The sequence below is a fragment of the Natrix helvetica genome, assembly GCF_964273705.1.
Source record: "Natrix helvetica genome assembly, chromosome: 1".
NCBI classification, from domain to species: Eukaryota; Metazoa; Chordata; class Lepidosauria; order Squamata; family Natricidae; genus Natrix; species Natrix helvetica.
Window position 1 is genome coordinate 163,975,527 of NC_138548.1, and position 21,926 is coordinate 163,997,452.

A 21,926-nucleotide genomic window follows, 5' to 3' on the forward strand; every position below is an offset into this window, starting at 1 on the left:
GCTCGGAGGGTCGTTTTAAGCGTTCTGAAGGCTTCAGAGACCGTCCGAGGCTTCCCTGATGCCTTCGGAGCACTTAAAAGGACCCTCCGAGCAACCCGGCGGGTGGTTTTAAGCGCTCTGAAGACTTCAGGGAAGCCTCTGGACAGTCACTGAAGCCTCCGGGGGGTCGGGGGAGGCTCTTTTCGCCCTCCCCAGGGTCCTATAAAGCCCCTGGAGCCTGGGGAGGGCAAAAAAAATGTAAAAATGGGGGGGGGTCGCGCGTTGTGCACGCATGCGCACTGGGGGGGATCACGCATTGCATTATGGGCGTGGCACGCCTGCACTCGACCCCCCTGTGCTCCCCCCACTTGTGGCACGCGAGCCAAAAAAGGTTCGCCATCACTGACTTACAACCTCTGGAGGCAAGCTGTTCCACTGGTTAATTGTCCTCACTGTTAGGAAGTTTCTCCTTAATTCCAGGTTGCTTTTCTCCTTGATTAGTCCATCCATTGTTTCTTGTCTTACCTTCTGGTGCTTCGGAAAATAAGTTGACCCCCTCTTCTTAATGGTAGCCCCTCAAATACTGGAATACTGCTATATCAAGTCACCCATAGTCCTTTTCTCTGGACTGGCCATACCCAATTCCTGCAACCATTCTTCATATGTTTCTGTCACCAGGCCCTTAATCATCTTAGTTGCTCTTCTTTGCACTTTTTCCAAAACCTCAACATCTTTTTTGTAGTGTGGTGACCAAAATTGGTTGCAGTATTCCAGGTGTGGAATTTTCCTAATCTGTACTTGTATCTTTGGTTTTTCGTTCCTTGGTGTAAAACTTTGCTTTTTAACAAACCCATGCTGGCTACTAATCATAAATTCATTTGTTTCACCCAACCTCAGCAGGTGTATCAGTTGCTATCTTACCTAAATGTGAGGATCTTGCAATACGACTTACACCCTCATTTGCATTTGCCTGAATTTGTACCATGTGCTATATGTCTTTTCCTGTTAACACCACCCAGAAACCTCAGAATGCAGTACCTGACTACTAGCCAGCCTGTGCCAATATAAGCACATTACAACTGTTCTATAGGCTGTGCACTGGCTTTCTGTTGGCTTTAAAGTGCTATTTTTGAACTTGAACCAATCCCGGGCTTGGTTCTGAGGTATCTCCTGCTACAACTTTTGCTTAACCTGAGTCATTTGGAATATTTGATTCTGATTGCTGCCATCCATTTATTTATAAGGCTTTAAAAATATTTTTGAACTTGTTTTTTATATGTTATATGTATATTTCATTGATTTTTATGCTATAATATTACAGCATAATTATTAACATGTTTTGTTGCTAATGCCTGATACATTAGGGAATCTTATAAAATAATATTAAAATATTAATATAATATTAATAATATTCTGGATACTCATGGCAAATGAATTATAATCTCAATGAGAAATAATAATTTTGTGATTGTGTTGGCACATCTCAGCAATGATTTGCTCTGTGTTTGAAGCTGAATTGTTTTAGGTGAATAAATCACAATTTGAAACAATTATTTGTCAATTGCATCTCTGACTCAGAATGATATATAAATATTAATGGTTTTCAGGGTTATTCTTGGTTCATTTTTATACACTACCAAATACAGTAATAAATCCCTAGAGGTACAACGCAGGAACAACTAAAATGGAAATATTGAAATCAGAAGTTGGCCAAACATCTCAATTTCTCATCTATAAGATTGTCTTGCTCAAGAAACTATAATTAATTAAAACAAATTGTGGATTACTGTGATGTATGATAATTGTCTTAGGAATTTACTAATTTTCAACTGTAGAAGAGCGTTTCAGAAATTCAATTTGTATTTCTCCTACAGTGAAGTTGCCTTTGGTTACAAGGGACTGAAAGTTCTTTTGTATTACATCGCTGGTAACTTGTCAACGCTGTTTCGCATTGATTATACATCAAAAGTTAATGAGAACTTCGAGTGTGTGGAGGTAAAATCAAATATTCAGATGTCATCTAAACTTGTTAAGGTTGCTTGTCTTCAGCTTTTTATGATCACATGTTTATTTTTAAACTCCTTCACTATCACAATCCATATATCTTTTATTATTGTACTGGGATTAATGTTTAGTGAGTATTGTAAACAAGCTTTCTATAAATTTGTCATCCTTTGTTGGAAAGTCTGCTTTATACAAGTAAATTGCATACGCATCAGAAGTCTTAATGTTATTTCATGCTTCAAGTATATTTGCCTGAAGAAATTTTCACTTATATGCTTGTATTTATTTGTATCTGTTAGTTTCAAATAGAACTGAAGTAAAACTATAATTTGTCTGACCGCATGGGCCACTTCAGAATTACCACATGGCAGCTCTAAACATAAGAAGTGCTATTTTATATTGTTGGTCATTTCTGAGTATTGTGAGAATGTGATGATGCTAGGTAATAGGTTTACTCTAAGGCAGGCAGCTACATCTTTCTTTTAATCAGGACCAAAACATTGTTTCTTTTTGGCATTTGATATTGATAACCTTAATCATCAGGACTAAAGTAGACTGTTGGGCTCAAGAATTCAAAAAGTTTCCCAGGAATCTTTTTATTATGTATTGCTGCTCTTTTTTACTTTGAATAGCAAAACTAGGAAGATGGGCAGAGTGCCCGTGTAATGTTTTCCATATTGCAGAGTAGTTGAGATATATTTCAGTTTGTATTTTGACAAATTTTGAGATTGGAAATTAAGGTATAGAATATAGATTATTCATTTAGGCTAACAATATTTTTTGAAAAAAATCCGGAGCCGTAAGTATATTGTTTTATTTTTAATGTGGGTGAGGGGAGTTGTAAAATTATTTTAATAAAACATTACCTCAGTGTTTACATTGAATCTGCTTTTACTTGTTCACAATTTTGGCAACTTGGACCAGGTGTTTCAGTTGATGGAAGAAAATGGTAGACTGTTAACCAGCGCACAAGACCAGAAACATTAGTCTGAATTTTAACAATGGTTTATTTTATGGCATTTTATCTGTATCAATAGTTGGCTAAAGTACCTTGTAAGCAGAAAGATGTGATTTAAATCATAAAAGAGCTGTCTTTTTTGGTTCAATGCTGACTTGCATGAGCCTAATACGATTTTTAACATGTAGAATAAAAATGTACTACAAAGTAATGCTACATTAAAAATAGTTTGGTTTTCATCTCTTGGCCTTCTGTTCTTATTATTATAATAGTCTCTAAGAGTTACTTTGGCAATTCTAGTACAGCTAAATAAAGACAGCCTTGTATCTTTATACACATAGATTTCGTTTAGAAAAATGTCTTTTAGCCTTGTCTCTACACTTTAATAAGTTGCATAAGAGGAAAACAAATTTGTAGAGCCTTGTACATTAATTACACAACAGCATCTTAGAAATATAAAGCTGAGATATATGAATGTTAATAGCATCAAGGCATCAAGAATGAAGTATGCAAGGGCTGAACTCCATCCTTACTCTATGTCCCAAAATATAGCTAATAGTGAAGTATTATTCCTTTGCAGGTGCATTGCTTCTACTTAGGGGGATAATAGTTGAAAGGACTGCCATTAGCAGTGTGTTGTATTAGCCTTTTGTAGTGTATTTTGTCCTAAGCATCTTAATTTCCCAGTTTTGAATGCTAAGTAGCAAAGGTCTTGGTTTAGAATTAATACTCATCGTGCATGTAAACGGTGTGAAAGAGCTGCTTAGTAAGTTAACACAAAGTGTTCTTGTGTCAATCCTTATGGAAATAGATACAATACAAACATTACAGCTGAACTCATGACAAACTCCATTAAGTAAAAACCTGGCCTCATTGTTCAGAGCATGGTTTGAATAGAATGTAAGCTCATTTTGTTGAATGTAATGTCAGGCTTTTAGGAGTTGTACTGAGGGGGGAGGGTTTTGTTAAGTTGAGACCAATTCATTAAGTTTTATTGCCTGGTGAAAAGCAGCAATACTTTATTGTTAAACTTCATCAGATATTCATGGCTAAAGAGAAGTAGTAAATGTATTCAATCAAGTGGCCGTTTGGGGGCCTGAAAAGGATTATGATGTCTGGTCAGCTGATAGTCTATCACATTTACTTTGACTATTTAATAAGGCTACTCTTAATTCAGTTTTGCTTATAAAATATGTATGGTTTTCCTCATCCTTTGGTTAAATTAAATTTAAAAATAAGTTGTCTAGATATAGTGGTTTGCAGTTTTTTATTAAATTGCTAAAGTAATTTGAGGTAGGACAGTATTTTCTGGGATTTCTCAACATTTGCATGATTGGATTTTTCTTGGATTCTAGTTGATATATGAGGGTGGGAAAAGTGTCGATCTTTAAACTGGGGCTAGCAAGCCCTAGTTTGTATCAGTTGCTTTTGCTGTTTGCTCCTAAGGTATAAGAATGGATTGAATATGCACTGCTCAGAAATAGCAAATGTATGGAGAGTATGTTTTTAAAAATTTTCTTTTTGTTACTGGATAGTTACCTAGTTGTATTTTATCAGAGGTTTTCAATTAGCTATAAATAAAACACCAGTGCTATTTTCACAATTTTTATTTCCCAATACTGTATGGAAAAACATTATTATTGATGCTCCAGAGCAGGGATGTCAAACTCGCGTGTCACAGTGTCGTCATGTGATGTATCAGGACTTTTCCCCCCTTCGCTAAACCGGGCAGGGGCAGAGTCAGCACGTGACACATCTGGCCACGGGCAATGAGTTTGACATCCTTGCTCCAGAGCAAGCGTGAATAAAATCAGTTATAGCATGGTTTCCTGCCATTTTCAGGAAAGACAGATATAAAAACTGTAGTGTAAACTAATACATTCTATGTTTTTTTTAAAAAAAAAACACCTTTGAAAGCCCAGGAAGAAACCTGAAATCTAGCGCTGGCCAAGTGTACAACATGGTTCCATCCACATGCCTTTTTCTTCCCACAACTATGGCAAGAAAGGTCATAAAATGAGGCAAAATTCACTTAACAAAATGTCTCACTTAGCAACATAAATTTTGGGCTCAATTGTGATCATATGTCGAGGACTACCTGTATTGGGACTATGTTTTTTCTTAAAATAAAAATGCATATGGAGTCTTCAAAATCAGTATTTTTTTTAAAAAAAAACCCTTTTCTATAATTTCTGTTTTCTAGAGTTTGAGGTTTTTTTATTATGACTTTGATTTATAGGTAGTCCTTGACTTACAACCATAATTGACCCCGACATTTAGGTTATGTTGTTATGACAATTAACTGAGATGCCCACATGACTGCCTTGCTCAATGACAGCAATCCTGGCTGTCACCATTGCAGTTGTTAAGCAGACCCAGTGAAAAAGTGGCAGCTCGCATTCTTACATAAAAGGGAACTGCAGATTTGGGCTGGAGAAAGAAAAAGCTTACATCTTTGTGATCCAAGCTTCTTTTCTCCAGCCCAGCAGTTCAGTTCCCTTTCCCTTAGTGGGCAGAAGGGAACTTTGCCCTTATTCCAAACAGAATTTTGTCACAAAGCCTTTGCAGTATTGGGCATTTGGTGCCTGCCCCCACAAATGAGAGGGAATTGACTCATTTCTGAGGATTGGGTACAAACAAACTGTGCTGCAAACGCTCCATGCCAGAATCCTGTTTGGATTTCAGCCTGGGTTTTTTCAGCCAGTCTCCCTGAAAGCAAAACTGCTTGGCGAACAGACTCCACCCTATGTCAGGTGAAATCAATTCCCGCAGGCAGCACTGTGACTCTCAAAAGAGGCTGGGTGACAAAGTTCCTTAGTGAGGGGCCTTCTTCATGCAATGTCCTTGGTAACAAAAAGAAAGTTTGGCAAAAAGGCTCCAGCACAGGATGAAACCAATCTGTCAGACCCCGCTATTGCTCTCAAGGAGGCTGGGTAAAAAAGCCCTTCTGAAATCCAAGACTTTTTCGGCCATCTCTAGGCAGGCAATCTTGCAATCTTCCCTGCTGGCTTCCCCACTGACTTTCTGGGGAAGCCAGCAGGGAAAATTTCACATGGTGATTTCAGGGTGCTTGGCAATCTGCCTTAAACACAAATAAGCTGCCAAGTGCCCAGATTGCAATCATGTGACCACAAGTGTGCTGCAATGGCCATAAATTTGGGCATGGGTTGTAAGTCTGTTCAACTCATCATAATTTTGAATGATCACTGAACAAATGGTGCTTAAGCCAAATATTGTCAAGCCTCAGCATTTTCTTTTATGGCCTAACTGACACCTATTTCTGTGAATTTCCTCAAAGGATTTTGAGGAAATCATTTTATCTATTTTACTACAAACCTCTGTCCTCCGACAACCAAAAAGCGTAATAGCTATGGTAAATGTTTTACTAAACTAAGTGTTTTGCTTAAGTATCTATTGTTGAGCATCAGTGATGATAAAATGATTGGGACTTTTTTGTTTCATGTTTTTGAAAGTGGAACTTATTGAAACCTTTAAAGTAAGAAAAATACAGCAATTTTCTGATGAATTTTAGAAGGATTCCTTCAAGGGGTAGATAGGAAAAATATTACTTTACATTTAACTTTCCAGTAACTGAGCTTACATTCCCATTACTTTTCCTTCTTTATTTTCAGGCAGATGATGTGGAAAGTAAAATTAGAGAAATTATTCCCCCAGGTTTTAGCCGAAGTATAGATGACTTGGTATCTCTGCTGGAAAAAGAAGTTAACTTTAAGCCATTTGGGATATTATTGCATACATATTCTTTGCATAATGAAGAAGCAGGTGAAGACATAACGTATCAAATATACAAGGTAAAACAACAACACCACGATTTGCCCAAAGTGACAAATTTTCATGACAACATTTAAATGACATTCAGTTAATTGTTCACGATATATGTAAAAAAAACTTATTGGGGGGTCATATCACTTTTTGTGCCTGCCAAAGAATCTGAATGTACCCTTCTAAGAGCTCTTTTCACATCTGCGAAAAGTTTCACCTGACTTCTTCTAGCTTTTTCCCTAGGCTGACATGACATGCCCAGGCTTTCGAGAGTATCATGAAAGGCTTCAGACCTTCTTGATGTGGTTTATTGAAACAGCGAGCTTTATTGACGTGGATGATGAAAGATGGAACTACTTTCTAGTGTAGGTACAATTCTAAAGCAATAGTGGGACCTTATTACCTCCATAAAGGCTGCATTTTAATTGTGGCTGGCCAATTATTGGGACAGTATAATGATATTTTTCTCAGGACAGGAAAAAAAACTATTGTTTATCAAGCTGGAGTTTGCATCCATTATGTTTCGCAAGACCTTGAGAATAGAGCCAAATTAAATACTGTTGTCCACTGGAGCTCTGAATGTAGGGCTTAAACAGTAAAATGAGCTTTGCCTGTGTTTTCTTTTACTTGCCACCTATTCATCGTCATAATAGGCAAGTGTGGTGAAGTGCTGTAAAGAGGTCTGATTTATCCAAGTTGCTGCACACCAATTAAGTGAATTGTACATTCAGAACATAGCAGGTGTACCCATTGGGCGCGCACAGAGTAGCTTGCTGACACTGAAAATTCAGTCACAGAATAGAAAAGAAAATGGACACTGCATGGGAGCGCGACTGTAATTGACCTGCTTGGCTTTCTGTTTTATCTGCAGATTTGAGAAGTATAATAAGGATGGAGCGACACTCTCTGCGACTGTAGGCTATATGACAGTCTATAATTACTATGTGTACCCAGACAAAACCCGGCCACGTGTAAGGTAATTGGAAGCATAACACGTGCCTTGCCTTTTATTTCAGAAGAGAGGACTGTTGAAATTCCCAATAATAGTCGATAATGGTTTTAATTTTGGTTTTAATTTGGGAGGGGGGATATTTTTTTTTTAATTGAAGATTTTGGTTGGCTTTGCGTTTTTTTAAATGTTGTTCTTTGCATCTAAAATGGGAAAGAATCTCAGAGTTACTTGTATACGAACTCATTTATATAGCAAATCATTATAAATAAGTTTTAAAAGTAAAATGTACAGCTTTCAGTTAACTTTTTTCCCCTTCATCCTGTAGCCAAATGCTGATATTGCCTCCGTTCCAAGGAGAAGGCCATGGAGCCCGGCTATTAGAAACTGTCCATAGATACTACATGTCATCTCCTACAGTGCTTGATATAACAGGTATGTGAAATGAATCGTCATTGAAGCTATTAGTTTTTAAAATTCATTTGTCAAAATGAAGTGAACTTTCAAAGTTCAACTAATCAGCGGTCAAGATAATGCTATCCTTTCTTACATAAGAACTATGTATAATATAATTGTTCAAATCCTTTTCTTACTGAGAAGAGTGCATCATGGAAATCCATCCCTTTGCTAAAGGATTACCAGATAATTAGGCATTTTGGTTGCAAAGTACATAGCTGGAATGACAAGGAATCTAAGTTGTTGGAGGGGGGAGGCAGTGGTTAATTGCCTTGGAGAGATTGTTTGCTTGAGGCAAACTTTTAAATCAAAAACTACTCTTCAGGAACTTATTTCTAACTTATTTCTATAAACACATACAGTTGTGTTTTTAAACATGGGAGGTTAAATGTATGTGTATCTGAAGGAAATGAAACGAATCCTGTAAAATAATTTTGGAATCAACTTTTGAAAAGGTCCAAATTGACCATAGAACAAATGAACCATAACTTTATTTTTAAAGTTAAAAAGTAAAATATGCTAGTTTCTCTAAAAAGATAAAAAGGAAAATAAAAACTTCTGTGTAATTTGTCTCTGATAAATATCAGAAATATCGTGAGGAATTCTTTCCTCAGGAAAGAATCAGACATTTCTACTATGTTTATCCAGAACGTAAGAGGGAAATTAATCTTTATTGATTCTTTTCCCTTCATTTCATTGTCTGAATCAATCATTCCACCTCCAAAGAAACTATACGGAATAAGGGAAAGTGGTAGAAATTGCTTCATCCTCATTTCAGTCAATAGAAAATATAGTTTGACAAGAAAACTCTAATAAGACACTGCTTCCATGGATGTTAGTCTCCAAACCATTGTTTTCTGATGTAATATACAGAAGAGTACCCTCTATACAGTGGGGCAAAAAAGTATTTAGTCAGCCACCAATTGTGCAAATTCTCCCACTTAAAAAGATGAGAGAGGCCTGTAATTGGCATCATGGGTAGACCTCACCTATGAGAGACAAAATGAGAAAACAAATCCAGACAATCACGCTGATTTGGAAAGAATTTTTTTGCAAATTATGGTGGAAAATAAGTATTTGGTCACCTACAAACAAGCAAGATTTCTGGGTCTCACAGACCTGTACCTTCTTCTTTAAGAGGCTCCTCTGTCCTGCACTCATTACCTGTATCAATGGCACCTGTTTGAACTTGTTATCAGTATAAAAGACACCTGTCCATAACCTCAAACAGTCACACTCTAAACGCCGCTACAATGAAGACCAAAGAGCTGTCGAAGGACACCAGAAACAAAATTACCTGCACCAGGCTGGGAAGACTGAATCTGTAATAGGCAAGCAGCTTGGTGTGAACAAATCAACTGTGGGAACAATAATTAGAAAATGGAAGACATACAAGACCACTGATAATCTCCCTCGACCTGGGGCTCCACGCAAGATCTCACCCTGTGGGGTCAAAATGATCACAAGACTGGTGAGCAAAAATCCCAGGACCACACGGGGGGACCTAGTGAATGACCTGCAGAGAGCTGGGACCAACGTAACAAAGGCTACCATCAATAACACACTACGCCGCCAGGGACTCAGATCCTGCAGTGCCAGACGTGTCCCCCTGCTTAAGCCAGTACATGTCCGGGCCCGTCTGAAGTTTGCTAGAGAGCATTTGGATGATCCAGAAGAGGATTGGGAGAATGTCATATGGTCAGATGAAACCAAAATAGAACTCTTTGGTAGAAACACAATTCGTCATGTTTGGAGGAGAAAGAATGCTGAGTTGCATCCAAAGAACACCATACCTACTGTGAAGCATGGGGGTGGCAACATCATGCTTTGGGGCTGTTTCTCTGCAAAGGGACCAGGACGACTGATCCGTGTACAGGACAGAATGAATGGGGCCATGTATCATGAGGTTTTGAGTGCAAACCTCCTTCCATCAAGGGCATTGAAAATGAAACGTGGCTGGGTCTTTCAACATGACAATGATCCCAAACATACCACCCGGGCAACGGAGGAGTGGCTTCGTAAGAAGCATTTCAAGGTCCTGGAGTGGCCTAGCCAGTCTCCAGATCACAACCCCATAGAAAACCTTTGGAGGGAGTTGAAAGCCGTGTTGCCCAACGACAGCTCCAAAACATCACTGCTCTAGAGGAGATCTGCATGGAGGAATGGGCCAACATACCAGCAACAGTGTGTGCCAACCTTGTGAAAACTTACAGACCTCTGTGGGAGCGCCTTCCCTCTGGAATGAGCTGCCCCCGGAGCTCCGCATAATCCCTGACCTCCGGTCCTTCCGACGCGCCCTAAAAAGTTGGCTTTTCCAGCAAGCCGGCCTGGCCTGTTAATGTTAATGTTAATTTTAATTTATTTTAAATGTATTGTTTCTTTTTTAAAAAATCGGTTTGGTCTTTTTGGAAATGGGTTTAATCTTTTTTTAACTTTTGTGATGTGTGTTTTTAATGTTGTACGCCGCCCTGAGTCCTTTTGGAGAAGGGCGGCATATAAATCCAAATAAACCTAAACCTAAACCTGTCATTGCCAACAAAGGCTATATAACAAAGTATTGAGATGAACTTTTGATATTGACCAAACACTTATTTTCCACCATAATTTGCAAATAAATTCTTTCCAAATCAGCCAGTGTGATTGTCTGGATTTGTTTTCTCATTTTGTCTCTCATAGTTGAGGTTTACCTATGATGCCAATTACAGGCCTCTCTCATCTTTTTAAGTGGGAGAACTTGCACAATTGGTGGCTGACTAAATACGTTTTTCCCCACTGTATGTATATACTAAAAATGGTATGGTATGATAGCAAAATAAATATAAATAAATTATATTCACATGGATCCACAGATTCCTCTTATTTATCTATTTGTTAAATTTATTTGCAGCCTATCTTGCCGTGTGGCTACTCTATCTCTTTGCCAATTATCCTTCATGCTGCAGATTTGGCCATATTTTACCTCTTTTTGTAAGTTCCTGTCTTTTAGAAGGAGCTGTTAGAAAGGGACAGTCATAAAACTATTTTCCTCTTTAAATATTTATGATCCAAGACCCTTTTGTGAAAGGAGAAGCGATTAAGCTTCTTTGGTATCCGGTACACTAGTTCATTTGAACTCATATTTGTCCCTCTGCTATACTGAAAGCATGAGATAGTCTTTATAAATTGTTTCTGTACACTTTCAAGTTTTGTGTTTCTTAAACAAAAATTGATATACTTTCACAAGCCACTTTTCAAACTCTACAGGGTCATTCTTGCATTATAATGTAGGGCTGTGCCCATGTTTTGGATTCAAAGGCAAAGGAGGGTTTTGGAGTGGGCAGGCTCCTTATATAGCACTTGTCTGCAACTCAAAGCAGCTGTGTCTTTTTCTGGGATTGCATGTCTGCTCCCTGCAGCTGCTGAACAGTCTTGGGAAAAGATCTATTTGGTCTCAGAGATTGCAGACAGGTGGTACATTGGTGCCCATGCATGCTCCAAGTCACCTTTTTGCCTTTCAGTCTGAAGTATTATGCAGCCTTATTATAATATGTATTTTAACATATTCCTCACACATCAGTGAGGGATTATATTTGATGGCAGGACAGTGGTGGGGAAAGAAATGCTGGTAGCATAATTGTATTGGAAGCAAATCACTACCATGCAAATTGTCAGTCTCATTATGTGCCTTTTATGCAGTTGAATGAATGTGCTCAGAAAAGCTAAACTAATCTCTATATTGCGTCTAAGTTGTATGATTTAAAGTTTCTAAATTTTAAAAATGGCTTCCCATTCGATGGTGGCAGGGTAAAAACACAGAGAGATTCATGTAAAGTTAAATAATGTAATTAATGTAGACATACACCTGAATGGCGATTGCATATCTGTACTTGAATTTCAGTCTCATTTATAAAAGCCATATAACATCACACAGGATACCATTTCGTCACTCTACACCCAATTTTTTTTAAATACTACCCTAGCTGGTGTCTGTCAGACCTCCATAGTAAACCAGACAGGAAACACAACTAAGTGTACTAAAACTACTTTAATGAAGTCTTGTCATAAGACTACATTAACAGAATTGTGTAAGTCTGAAGATACAAACTTTCCCTCGCCACTTTTAGGGTGATTTTTTCCTAAGTTTCTTTCTCTGAGTGTTAAAGTTGCTGTAGGCTTCTTTTTTCCTGTCTGATTATTCCCTAGCCAGCATCCCTTCCCCTTGTCCCTCAAAATCATCCAAATATTCCATATCGTTCACTAAGGGTAACGTAAATGTCAATTTTTAAAAAAATCTATCTGAATTTTTTTTATAAGATACATATTTACTGTGTTACTTACAGTAGATAGAAATGGAACCGTCAGTACACATTGTAGCAAACAAAACAGGGCTCTGTCTCATTATATAGAGTGTGATGCGTATTTTTCAGTAAAAGTACTCTAAAACAGATTAAATTGCCCTGTAGAATAATTTGCTAGGGAACATGCCGTTTTTTTTACTAGGAGCTTGAAATGCAGAGTTTTTCATCTATTTCTCATTGCTGTTGTTAAAAGACAACTGGGTTGGACAAATGGGAACAGGATAGACAATTAGGAAACTGAGATGATATTGAAAGTTATCAGGTGGCTATATAAAAAATGCATCAAACTAAGGGAGATACCCAAGATAATCGCATTTGTGAAATAGTTATTGATGAGATGAAATTCTAGCAGTTTCAGGGAACATTTTTTTTTTACTGAGAGCTGCAATACATAATATGTAAGTGTTAAGTAATTAAGCTCCCCGTTAGAAGAGCGAGTATGCAGAGAAGCGTAATGAGAGTGATATGGAATAACACGCACAAACCAGCATACAGAGACACTGAATAGTATAAAAATATAGTAGTTTATTATGTAGAAATATAGAAGTATTCAGAGTCCGGTTAACAGTCCAAGTCATACACGGTTCAGTAATTCAGTTATCAAAATAGTCAGTCTAACACAAAAAATATAGCTAAACAGTAGCAAACCACAATACCTCAAAATACACCGACCAGCATTTAACAAAACAGAGAGCTAACAGCCATTCTGGCTCCCTCTTATGGCTGCATGAGGTAACAAATCAATTACATCTCTTAAGCATTTAAAGTAACAGTAAAGTAATCATAGCTTATATACATTGCCAAGCCAAGCCTAGGGTTACATCCCTAACAGTAATCGCGTAGTTTTGGTATAAGAAAACAACTACCTGAGCAAACTAATGTTCTGTTAGGGCTCTTGAGTTTAACTTGTAGTGAGAATGGTGGTATCCAGCATTACACAAACAGTATCCCACCACCCTTCATGTTTGAGACCTGTATTGATACCCTACTACCCCTCAGTCTTTTGAAAGCACAGGGATGAAGAGGAATATGTTGTGCTGCTGTACAGATAGTCCTTGGCTTACAACAGTTCATTTAATGACTGTTCAAAGTGACAGTGACACTGAAAAAGTGACTTAACACCATTTTTCACACTTACGACCATTGCAGCATCCCCGTAGTCATGTGATTTACATTCAGATTCTCCACAACTTTTTCATATATATGAATGGTCACATTTTGTGACCGTCTGACAAGCAAAGTCAATGGGGAACCCAGATTCACTTAACAGCTATGTTACTAATCTAACAACTGCAGTGATTCACTTAAGAAATGTGACAAGAAAAGTCATAAAATGAGGCAAAACTCACTTAACAAATTTCTCAGCAACATAAATTTTGGAGTTAATTGTAGTCCTAAGCCTAAAACTACCTGTATATTATTCTGTCAACAGAACTGCACCATTTCATACAGCCTAGCTTCCTTAATGGTATTGAAAGAGATAAATTCCTGACATTAATGCTTAGGGAAGAAAATGGTTTTATTACTTAGCATGGTTTCTATCCTGGCAGGTTCTTGATAGTAAAATGTTTTGTCACAAGAGCTTGCTGTAGATTCTCAAGATTTTAGAAAAACCCAATATAAACTGTTTCAGATTATTTTTCCTTTTATTCAAAAAGCCAAACATAAAAACAAGCAAGTTACTTTGGTTAAGAATCTAGTCTTGATTTCCTAATTGCATTCCTTTATCGATTTAGCAAGTTTATTTACATCCAGAAATGTTAAACTTGGACCTTTCCACCTATACTTTTTAAAAAAAAGGTATAAATTTTATGAAGATTTTAACATAGCTAAAAGATAAACATGGAAATATATAAATAAGGTAGAAAATAGAAGATAAAAGAAAAAGTTTAAAAAAACAGTACAGCTAGAAAAAGGAACAGGATAATTAAAGAAGTGATTTCTTTATAGCAGCTACAAACTTTCATTTTCATTAATTTTATTAATTGGGCCTTGGGCCATATCAAAGTGCAGAGTTCCAGAAACAAATTATTACTAAAATTTCATAAAAGCAAAATGGAATTGGATAAAATACAATTTAGCTACAAACTTAATTATCATTACTCCCTCTTTAAAATTATATTACAAAAATCTCTGTCCCATACTCAACCTTTTTTTCATTCAGCAAATCCAGAAATCACCATTTTATTCTTTTTTTTCCATTTTCTGGAAGAAGAAAAAAGTCCATAAAAGGTTTCCAGTCTTGTATAAAATTACTTGTTTTACCCCTGGCCAGACGGATCCATTTTACCATTTCTACTAATCGACCTCCTCTTTTCCATTTCTAGATAAACATAGCTGGTTGAAGATTTTGAACTGCAGAGTGACCTAATCTTTCTTCTCTGCTTTAATATAAGGTGACATAAGTATTTTCTGACTGGAATGCGTATGCACTCCATAATGTTGACTTAATATATATGAGCACGACTTACTTTATAATTTAGAATTTAGGAGAATCTTACAAATATTGAGAGCAATTTTCCCTCTGTGAGTCTGGCTGCCAGTTGGTTCTACTCTAGTTGGTAAAGCCTTTGATCTTTCATGCTCTTCTATCCCAGGAGGCTCATTTGTCCAACTACATCCCACAACACATCTTCCTCTTTGGGTCTTCAACATTCTTCTCGGGATTTACCTTCAAACCAACAAGGCTTCAACGTAGCTACTGCCCAATTTAAGTCCGGTTTCACAGCTCACGTTTAGTTTTTTGTTATTAATTTTACCTCATTTCTTTTTCAAGTTCTTCCCCAGTTTTTGAATTTTTAAGATAATGCATCTAATGCCAGTCTAGTATCTGGGGCCCCTCTCTTTTTCCCCTGCGGGAACACTTCCTATATAACACTAAATCTCTCTCTTCCCATCTTTTCCTTATCAGCAAAACTAGCACAAAGTGTTTATTTGAATACATGAATAGCCAACAGAAAGCTATGGCTAAATTCAGCCTGTTGCACATTTGTTACATTCATTGTCTGGTCCGAATACCCTCATGGCTTCTGAAACTTTGGATGCAATGAACATTTATGAGGTTTTTACTGAGACCATACTGATAATTTGCTACATCTTTTTACACAAAAATAACTTTGGATCAAAGAATGGAGTATTCCATAGTAGTTAGTGGCTTCACTTTTTAGTAGTTTCAATATTTATTATGCCTAAGTGAATTGCATTGTGTAATTTTGCCTCTTTTTTGACTCAGAGTTAATTCAAACACTGGAACTGGCAAATTTAATTAAACCAACATAATGGAATTGATCAAACCAGACTACATAAACACTTTTAAAATAACAGTCCAAGCTTAATATTCATTTCGTTGCTCAAAGACTGAGAGAGTTCAGAATTGGGAGGTATAATTCAAAATTCAACAAAAATGTATTAATTGGATTAATTTGGTTTCTGAGACCATGGCCCAAGTTACCAGGATGAGGGAGCCTGGTATGAGAAGGGTACACCTTATAAGGATGAGTACAAAAATCTTTTCTGCCAAAGACCGACAAGGTTGGTCATGGTATCTTTAAGTAAAATCCTTTGTGGAAGGAAACCAAAAATATGTAGGAAAAAATGCTTATTCACCACAAGGGATTGCTCTTTGCAGTGGCCTATTAAATCAACCTGTGAGAAATCAACAAAAAATATTCAAAATTCATGGCTTTCATTATCAAATATGGATGCATACATATATATGAAAAGTTAAATATGCAAATACAACACTCTGGGGGTGCGTGGGATATAGACTAGAAATTCATTTAATGTTCAGTGTTTAGAATCATCTTGAAAATGATTATTTAAAAATGTTTTAATCATTAAGATCATCTTCAGTTGCAGATACCTAAGAATGACACTAAGTATTATGATACATTGTTTTATTGGTTGTGTTTGTGCTTATATTGCAAATCATTACGAGTCTTTGAGAGTGTAGTAGTTTAAGCATAATGAATGTATACATGTATACGTTACATTTATCTAACTAAATACATGTGATGCATGTAGAATGAAATGGGATATTACTATTTCTGAGTCATTGAAATATTCAGAAGAGGAAAATGGGAGCTAGGTTTCACAATCTATTATTTTTTTAATGTGTTGGTATAAATTTCCTTGCAAAGGGTTTTTTGTTTTGGACTGGGGCAGTAGCAGGGTTGGGTATGTGTTTGCAGGACTCAAAATAGATTTTTGAAGAGGGCTAAGCATGTAGCAAAGAGTTAAAGTTTTGAAGTGAGGTCAGGAACTCTTCCTATGTGCTGGAAGCTGGGGAAAAGCTGTCCTGGCTCTTCTTGATACAGGGAAACAGAATGTTAGGGTGGCTCTTCTCCTTTCCCCAAGGCCAATCTAATCATTGTTAATAGGAAAAAGGGGTTGAGCCTGAAGCTTCTGCTCTGGGGTTCCTCAGGACTGTACACTCTGTATTCCTAAAAGGCTAAATGAAGCTAACCAGATGAGGTCATCCATTGAGACTTGGTATGGTATTACCAGTACGCTACTAAGTGTGGAGTTCTTAGTGTCTGATGGCTGTGAAGGTCTGGATGGAGAAGAACAGGCTTCAACTCAGTCTGGCATAACTGGGTAGCTGTGAATTGGGGAGGATTAGGAAACTTTTCATCTTTTGCTCTGAATAGATTGCACTTCCTCAGACAGAACTGGTGTGCAGTTTGGAGGTCTTATTGTAATAACAGGTCCGCTCAAAGAGTAACTGGCAACTATAGCCAGGAGAGGTTTTGCACAGATTTTTATAGATTTATTGTATTTACAGGTGGTTCTCGTTTAATCATTCGGTGACCATTTGAACTTGGTACTGAATGGCACTGAATAAGCGGCAGTCACAATTGGTCCTTATATTTGTGGCTGTTGCAACTTCCCATGGTCACATGTTCATGATTTGCATCCTTCCCTGCTGGCATCCAACAAACCAAGTCAATGAGGAAGCTGGCAGCAAGTCACATAAGGTTCTTACTTATGGGACTGCCGGAACTGTCATTGCTAAGCAGTGTGGTCACATGATTTTTTTCAACTTACAACCACATCTCTTAATGGAGTTTCTAGTCCCAATTAGCTTCATTAAGGAAAACTACTTGTATTTAGATTTATTAGCTGCCCAAATCTAATGGATTCTATCTCGTGCCAATTTCACCTTTTTCTATATGAGGAAACACTCCTCATAGTAATAGAAATGGGAGGTGCACTTCAGTATCCTGCCCATTTCTATTACGGTAATATACTCTAGTTGGCCCTGCCCTTGAAAAGTATTCAGAAGATGCATCTTGTCCAGAATGCAGCAGGATGCAGCATTTCAGCAATTCCAGGCATTTTGTAACACATTGTTGCCTGCCACTTGCGTTGCAGTAGTTTCCAGTGGGTTTCAGATGCACCAACTTCCACAGAGCTACCAAGTTAAAAGTGCTTGTTATTGCCTGTAAAGCTCTACATGGTATAGGACAGTGGTCGGCAAGCCGTGGCTCGCGAGCCACATGCGGCTCTTTACGTGTGTAAAGAGTGTTTTAAAAGTGTTTTAATGTGGCTCTTCTGTGTGCCGGGCGCCTGCTCCCCTCCCTCCTCTCGGGCACTTCAAAACAAGCGCCCCTTTCCCTTTTTTCTTTTCGACCCACAATGATTAGGGAGGATCCTGAAGTCGGGCGGGGACGAGAAGCGAGGAGGCAGAAAAAGAAACGGAGGCTAAGGAGCTTCCCCCCCCCACCTCCTCCCAGCAAAAATCTAACCGGGGAGCCGGGCGGGCAGTAGCAAATTAGCTGATCACGCCGCGTGATCAGCTAATTTGCTACTGCCCGCCGGCTCCCTGATAAGATTTTTGCGGGGGGGGGGGGGGAGAAGCTCCTTGCCTCCGTCTCTTTTTCTCCCTCCTCGCTTCTTGGGGCTCCACCAATGGGGGAGCAAGGCCCGCCCAGCGCCAGGCTTTGGGCTAACACAGAGGTCTGCAAAGGTGGCTGTTTTAAGACTGGTGGACTTCAATTCTCAGAATTCTGGGAGTTGAAGTCCACCAGTCTTAAGAGCCAATTTTGCAGATCCCTGCCTGGGCTAATATGATTGATGCCTTTGGTGGACTTCAACTCTCAGAATTCTGGGAGTTGAAGTCCACCAGTCTTAAGAGCCAATTTTGCAGATCCCTGGGCTAATATGATTGATGCCCTTGGTGGACTTCAATTCTCAGAATTCTGGGAGTTGAAGTCCACAAGTCTTCAAGCTGTCAGGTTTGAAGACCCTGGGTTTTTTTCCTAAAGGGTTAGGGATGCAAGGATCTTGTAACTTGACAGCTTTAAGACTTGCGTGCTTCAAATGCCAGAGTTTATTGAAACTAAAAACAGTGTACCATCCTATGTATTTTCGGTTTTAAAAATGTGGCTCTCAAAATAAATTTCAATCGTGGTTTTGGCAAGATTTGGCTCAGTTGAAAAAAAAAAGGTTGCCCACCACTGGTATAGGACCATGTTACTTGCAAGGCCACTGATCTCCAATGGCTTGTGCTTGTTGTTTGTGCTTGTGTTGTTCCACCTGCACACTGGAGCAGAAACAACCCCTGCCACTTTCATAAAGCAATGAAGATATCTTGGGTATTTGAATGAGAATGTTAAGCAAACCCTGGTGGTAGGTTTGTTGGTTGTTTTTTTTAACTGACATCAGCAATGGAATGGTTTCAGGCCTTGGGTATGGGTATATGGATAATCGCAGGTATTTCTTTAACTGTTTTGAATTGTCTTGTAGTAGTAATTCATAAAGGGAAACTTCTGGTTGAAAATCTAATAATTATCTTTTCTTCTTTTAGCTGAAGATCCATCTGAAAGCTATGTGAAATTGCGAGATTTTGTATTAGTAAAATTGTGTCAAGATTTACCCTGCTTTTCTCCAGAGAATCTTCAGCAAGGCTTCAGTCAAGATATGGTAATAGAAGCTCAACAGAAGCTGAAAGTAAATAAGGTATTAATAATATTTTAAATGTAGCCAATATTGACCAAATTGGTGTCCTGTTTGAAGACGTATTCTATATCCAACCTGGGACTTTGCTAAAAAAGATTTCCGTTGATTTCTCTTTTCTCTTGCAGCTGCAGGAATGTAAAATGATAGAGGTATAGGCAATCCTCAACTTATGACAGCAGTTGGGACCAAATTTCTGTTGCTAAGCATGCTCTCATCATCACTAGGGCTGGCAATCCTTACAGTCCTGGTTGCTGCTGTTAACGGAATCCCATTATCATTAGGGGAGGCAATTTCTTGCCCACTTCCCACAACTAAGGTCATTGGGGAAGCTGGCAGGAAGTTGCATGTCCCAGACTAGCAGGCAGGGGGAGGGAATAAAGAGATGTGGGGGACGGTCAGGGCAGGTTCACAAGAGCCACAGGTCAGGAAAGGTACATGAGAGGGTATGCAAGAGTTATGGCCCAAGTTGGTGAGAGTGTGAGAAAGGCATGACAAGGGTTGGGATGAGTGCATGAGGCTCATGACTGACCAATGCAGTGCAAGTGCAGAAGATCTACAGAAGGGAGCATGGGTGGGGGATACTTATCCCAGTGACCTTTAACCTTCCCAGATTGATGGCTTTCCATTTGACTGAGTAAGCCAGCAGGGAAGGTTGTGATCATAGGATTGTAGAGCACTGCAACTGGTTGCAAGTGTGAACTGCTTGCCAAGTGCCAAGATTGCAATCATGTGACCATAGGGGTGCTAGGATGGTGAGAATGCCGAGGACTGGTTATAACTACCATTTGTTCAGTGCTGTCATGACTTTGAATGGTCACTGAACAAATGGTTCTGGGTCTAGGACTATCTGCAAAGTGCCCTTAGATAAGGAATTATTTACAGAAGAACTACATTATAACCAAAACTATATATAATCGTAATTATGTTGAAAACTATTTAGTACAATACAGCTTTTTTTACGGATAGGTTCTACAAACCCCATGCGTTTTAAGGTAGCTTTTTGAATTTTTAGACAATGTTTCTAGGTCAAGATACTATTTTTTTCCAAATTCATGGTAATATTTGTATTGGTTACCAACAGTCAATTTCAAATTGTTGTTGAGATCTGACTTTTGTATAGTTATTCAATAAAGCCTTTGAGGGATTTAGGACATCAATTTTCTAGGGAGAAAAGGTTCAGAAGGCTCAACTATTTGAAACTTACAGATTTCAAAATGAAAATAAAGCTTTTGCCAAAACAAAAATGTGAGTAAATTGTAACACACACCTCATCCACCCCCACACCCCAGAATTATTTATTTGCTTATTAGAATTATGTGCCACTTTTTGATCAGGAGCTTAATGTCTGTTATGTTTTCGCAATTTATATCTTGCTGAGGTTAGGTTTTGATATGTTTGAGTTTTATGTATTAATCTTACTATTTTAAACAACCTGGAGTTATGTAGGCTAGGTGGTACATAACTGCTATAAATGAATATCCAAGATTTGAGAAAGTTAGGTCCTTGAAAAAGGAGGATAGGTAAAATGGATATGATGAATTGTACAGTGACTGCTGAAGTTTAAGGAATGGAAACAGTAGTCAAGAAGAAAAGATAGTAGGCAAGATTTTTAACTTTGTACATTGGGAAGCAATAATTTCAACACTTTTTATCATATGTTTTTCCTTTTACTCTTAGCAACATACACGGCGAGTTTATGAAATTCTCCGGTTACATGCAACAGACATGAGTAATGCAGAACAATCCAGAAGTTTTAGATTGGATGTAAAAAGAAGATTGATGGGCCCATATAAGGTGGCTTTTCTATCATTTTAATTTTTTATTTGAATTTGTCATGAGGGGAAGGAGTGAATGAATATTTTGTCCACCACTCAGACTTTCCCAAATGCCAACTTTCTTTCCGTCTTTTTATTTTGTCTGAATATCCCTTCTCCAAGTCCTTTTAGTATTCTGCTTCTGTTCCTGGTAAGGAAATCTCCAATTAATCTTTAATTTATTTTAGTAGAATACAAATCTATCATTTTAGCACAGTGTCAATGAACTGGCAGGAGGTGGTGAAATGTGGTGATGTTGTTCATATGTGTGAATGCTTTGTTTTCTAGAAAAAGCAGAGAGAGATTGCCAAGATGAGAAGATGTTTAAGACCAGAAGAGTTGACCAATCAGTTGAACCAAATAGACATAAATTTACAACATAAACAGTTGGAAGAGACCTACCAGCAACTTATTTCAGATTATCGACGAGTCCTAGAACGACTTGCTCAGGTCTGAGGATTCTCTGTAAGAAACACGCAAACTTCTGCCTATTGCATTGTGAAATACATTCATGATCACTGCTCCACTGCAAAATTTCATGTGACATTTTAATCACTTTCGAAATGACTGTGGTTTTCTGTATTTTGGATTTTTTATATTTTTGTGTTGTAGATTCTAAAAACCAGTACTTCAATCTACTGGTACTTTGCTGAAATAAAGAAAGTAGATTACAAGCATTAAAAAAA

General features: G+C 37.9%; 1 protein-coding gene across 1 annotated transcript in view; it reads left to right on the forward strand.

Annotated features, from left to right (window-relative positions):
- HAT1 (histone acetyltransferase 1) overlaps positions 1-21,926 on the forward strand; it is a 31,947-nt gene extending 10,021 nt beyond the window's left edge. The window contains exons 4-11 of the mRNA XM_081945748.1: positions 1,854-1,974; positions 6,574-6,753; positions 6,968-7,089; positions 7,596-7,700; positions 8,002-8,108; positions 19,275-19,426; positions 21,104-21,220; positions 21,529-21,926. Of these exons, the coding sequence (XP_081801874.1) occupies positions 1,854-1,974; positions 6,574-6,753; positions 6,968-7,089; positions 7,596-7,700; positions 8,002-8,108; positions 19,275-19,426; positions 21,104-21,220; positions 21,529-21,696 (1,072 nt within the window). The 3' untranslated portion in view covers positions 21,697-21,926. The remainder of the gene's footprint in view (positions 1-1,853; positions 1,975-6,573; positions 6,754-6,967; positions 7,090-7,595; positions 7,701-8,001; positions 8,109-19,274; positions 19,427-21,103; positions 21,221-21,528) is intronic.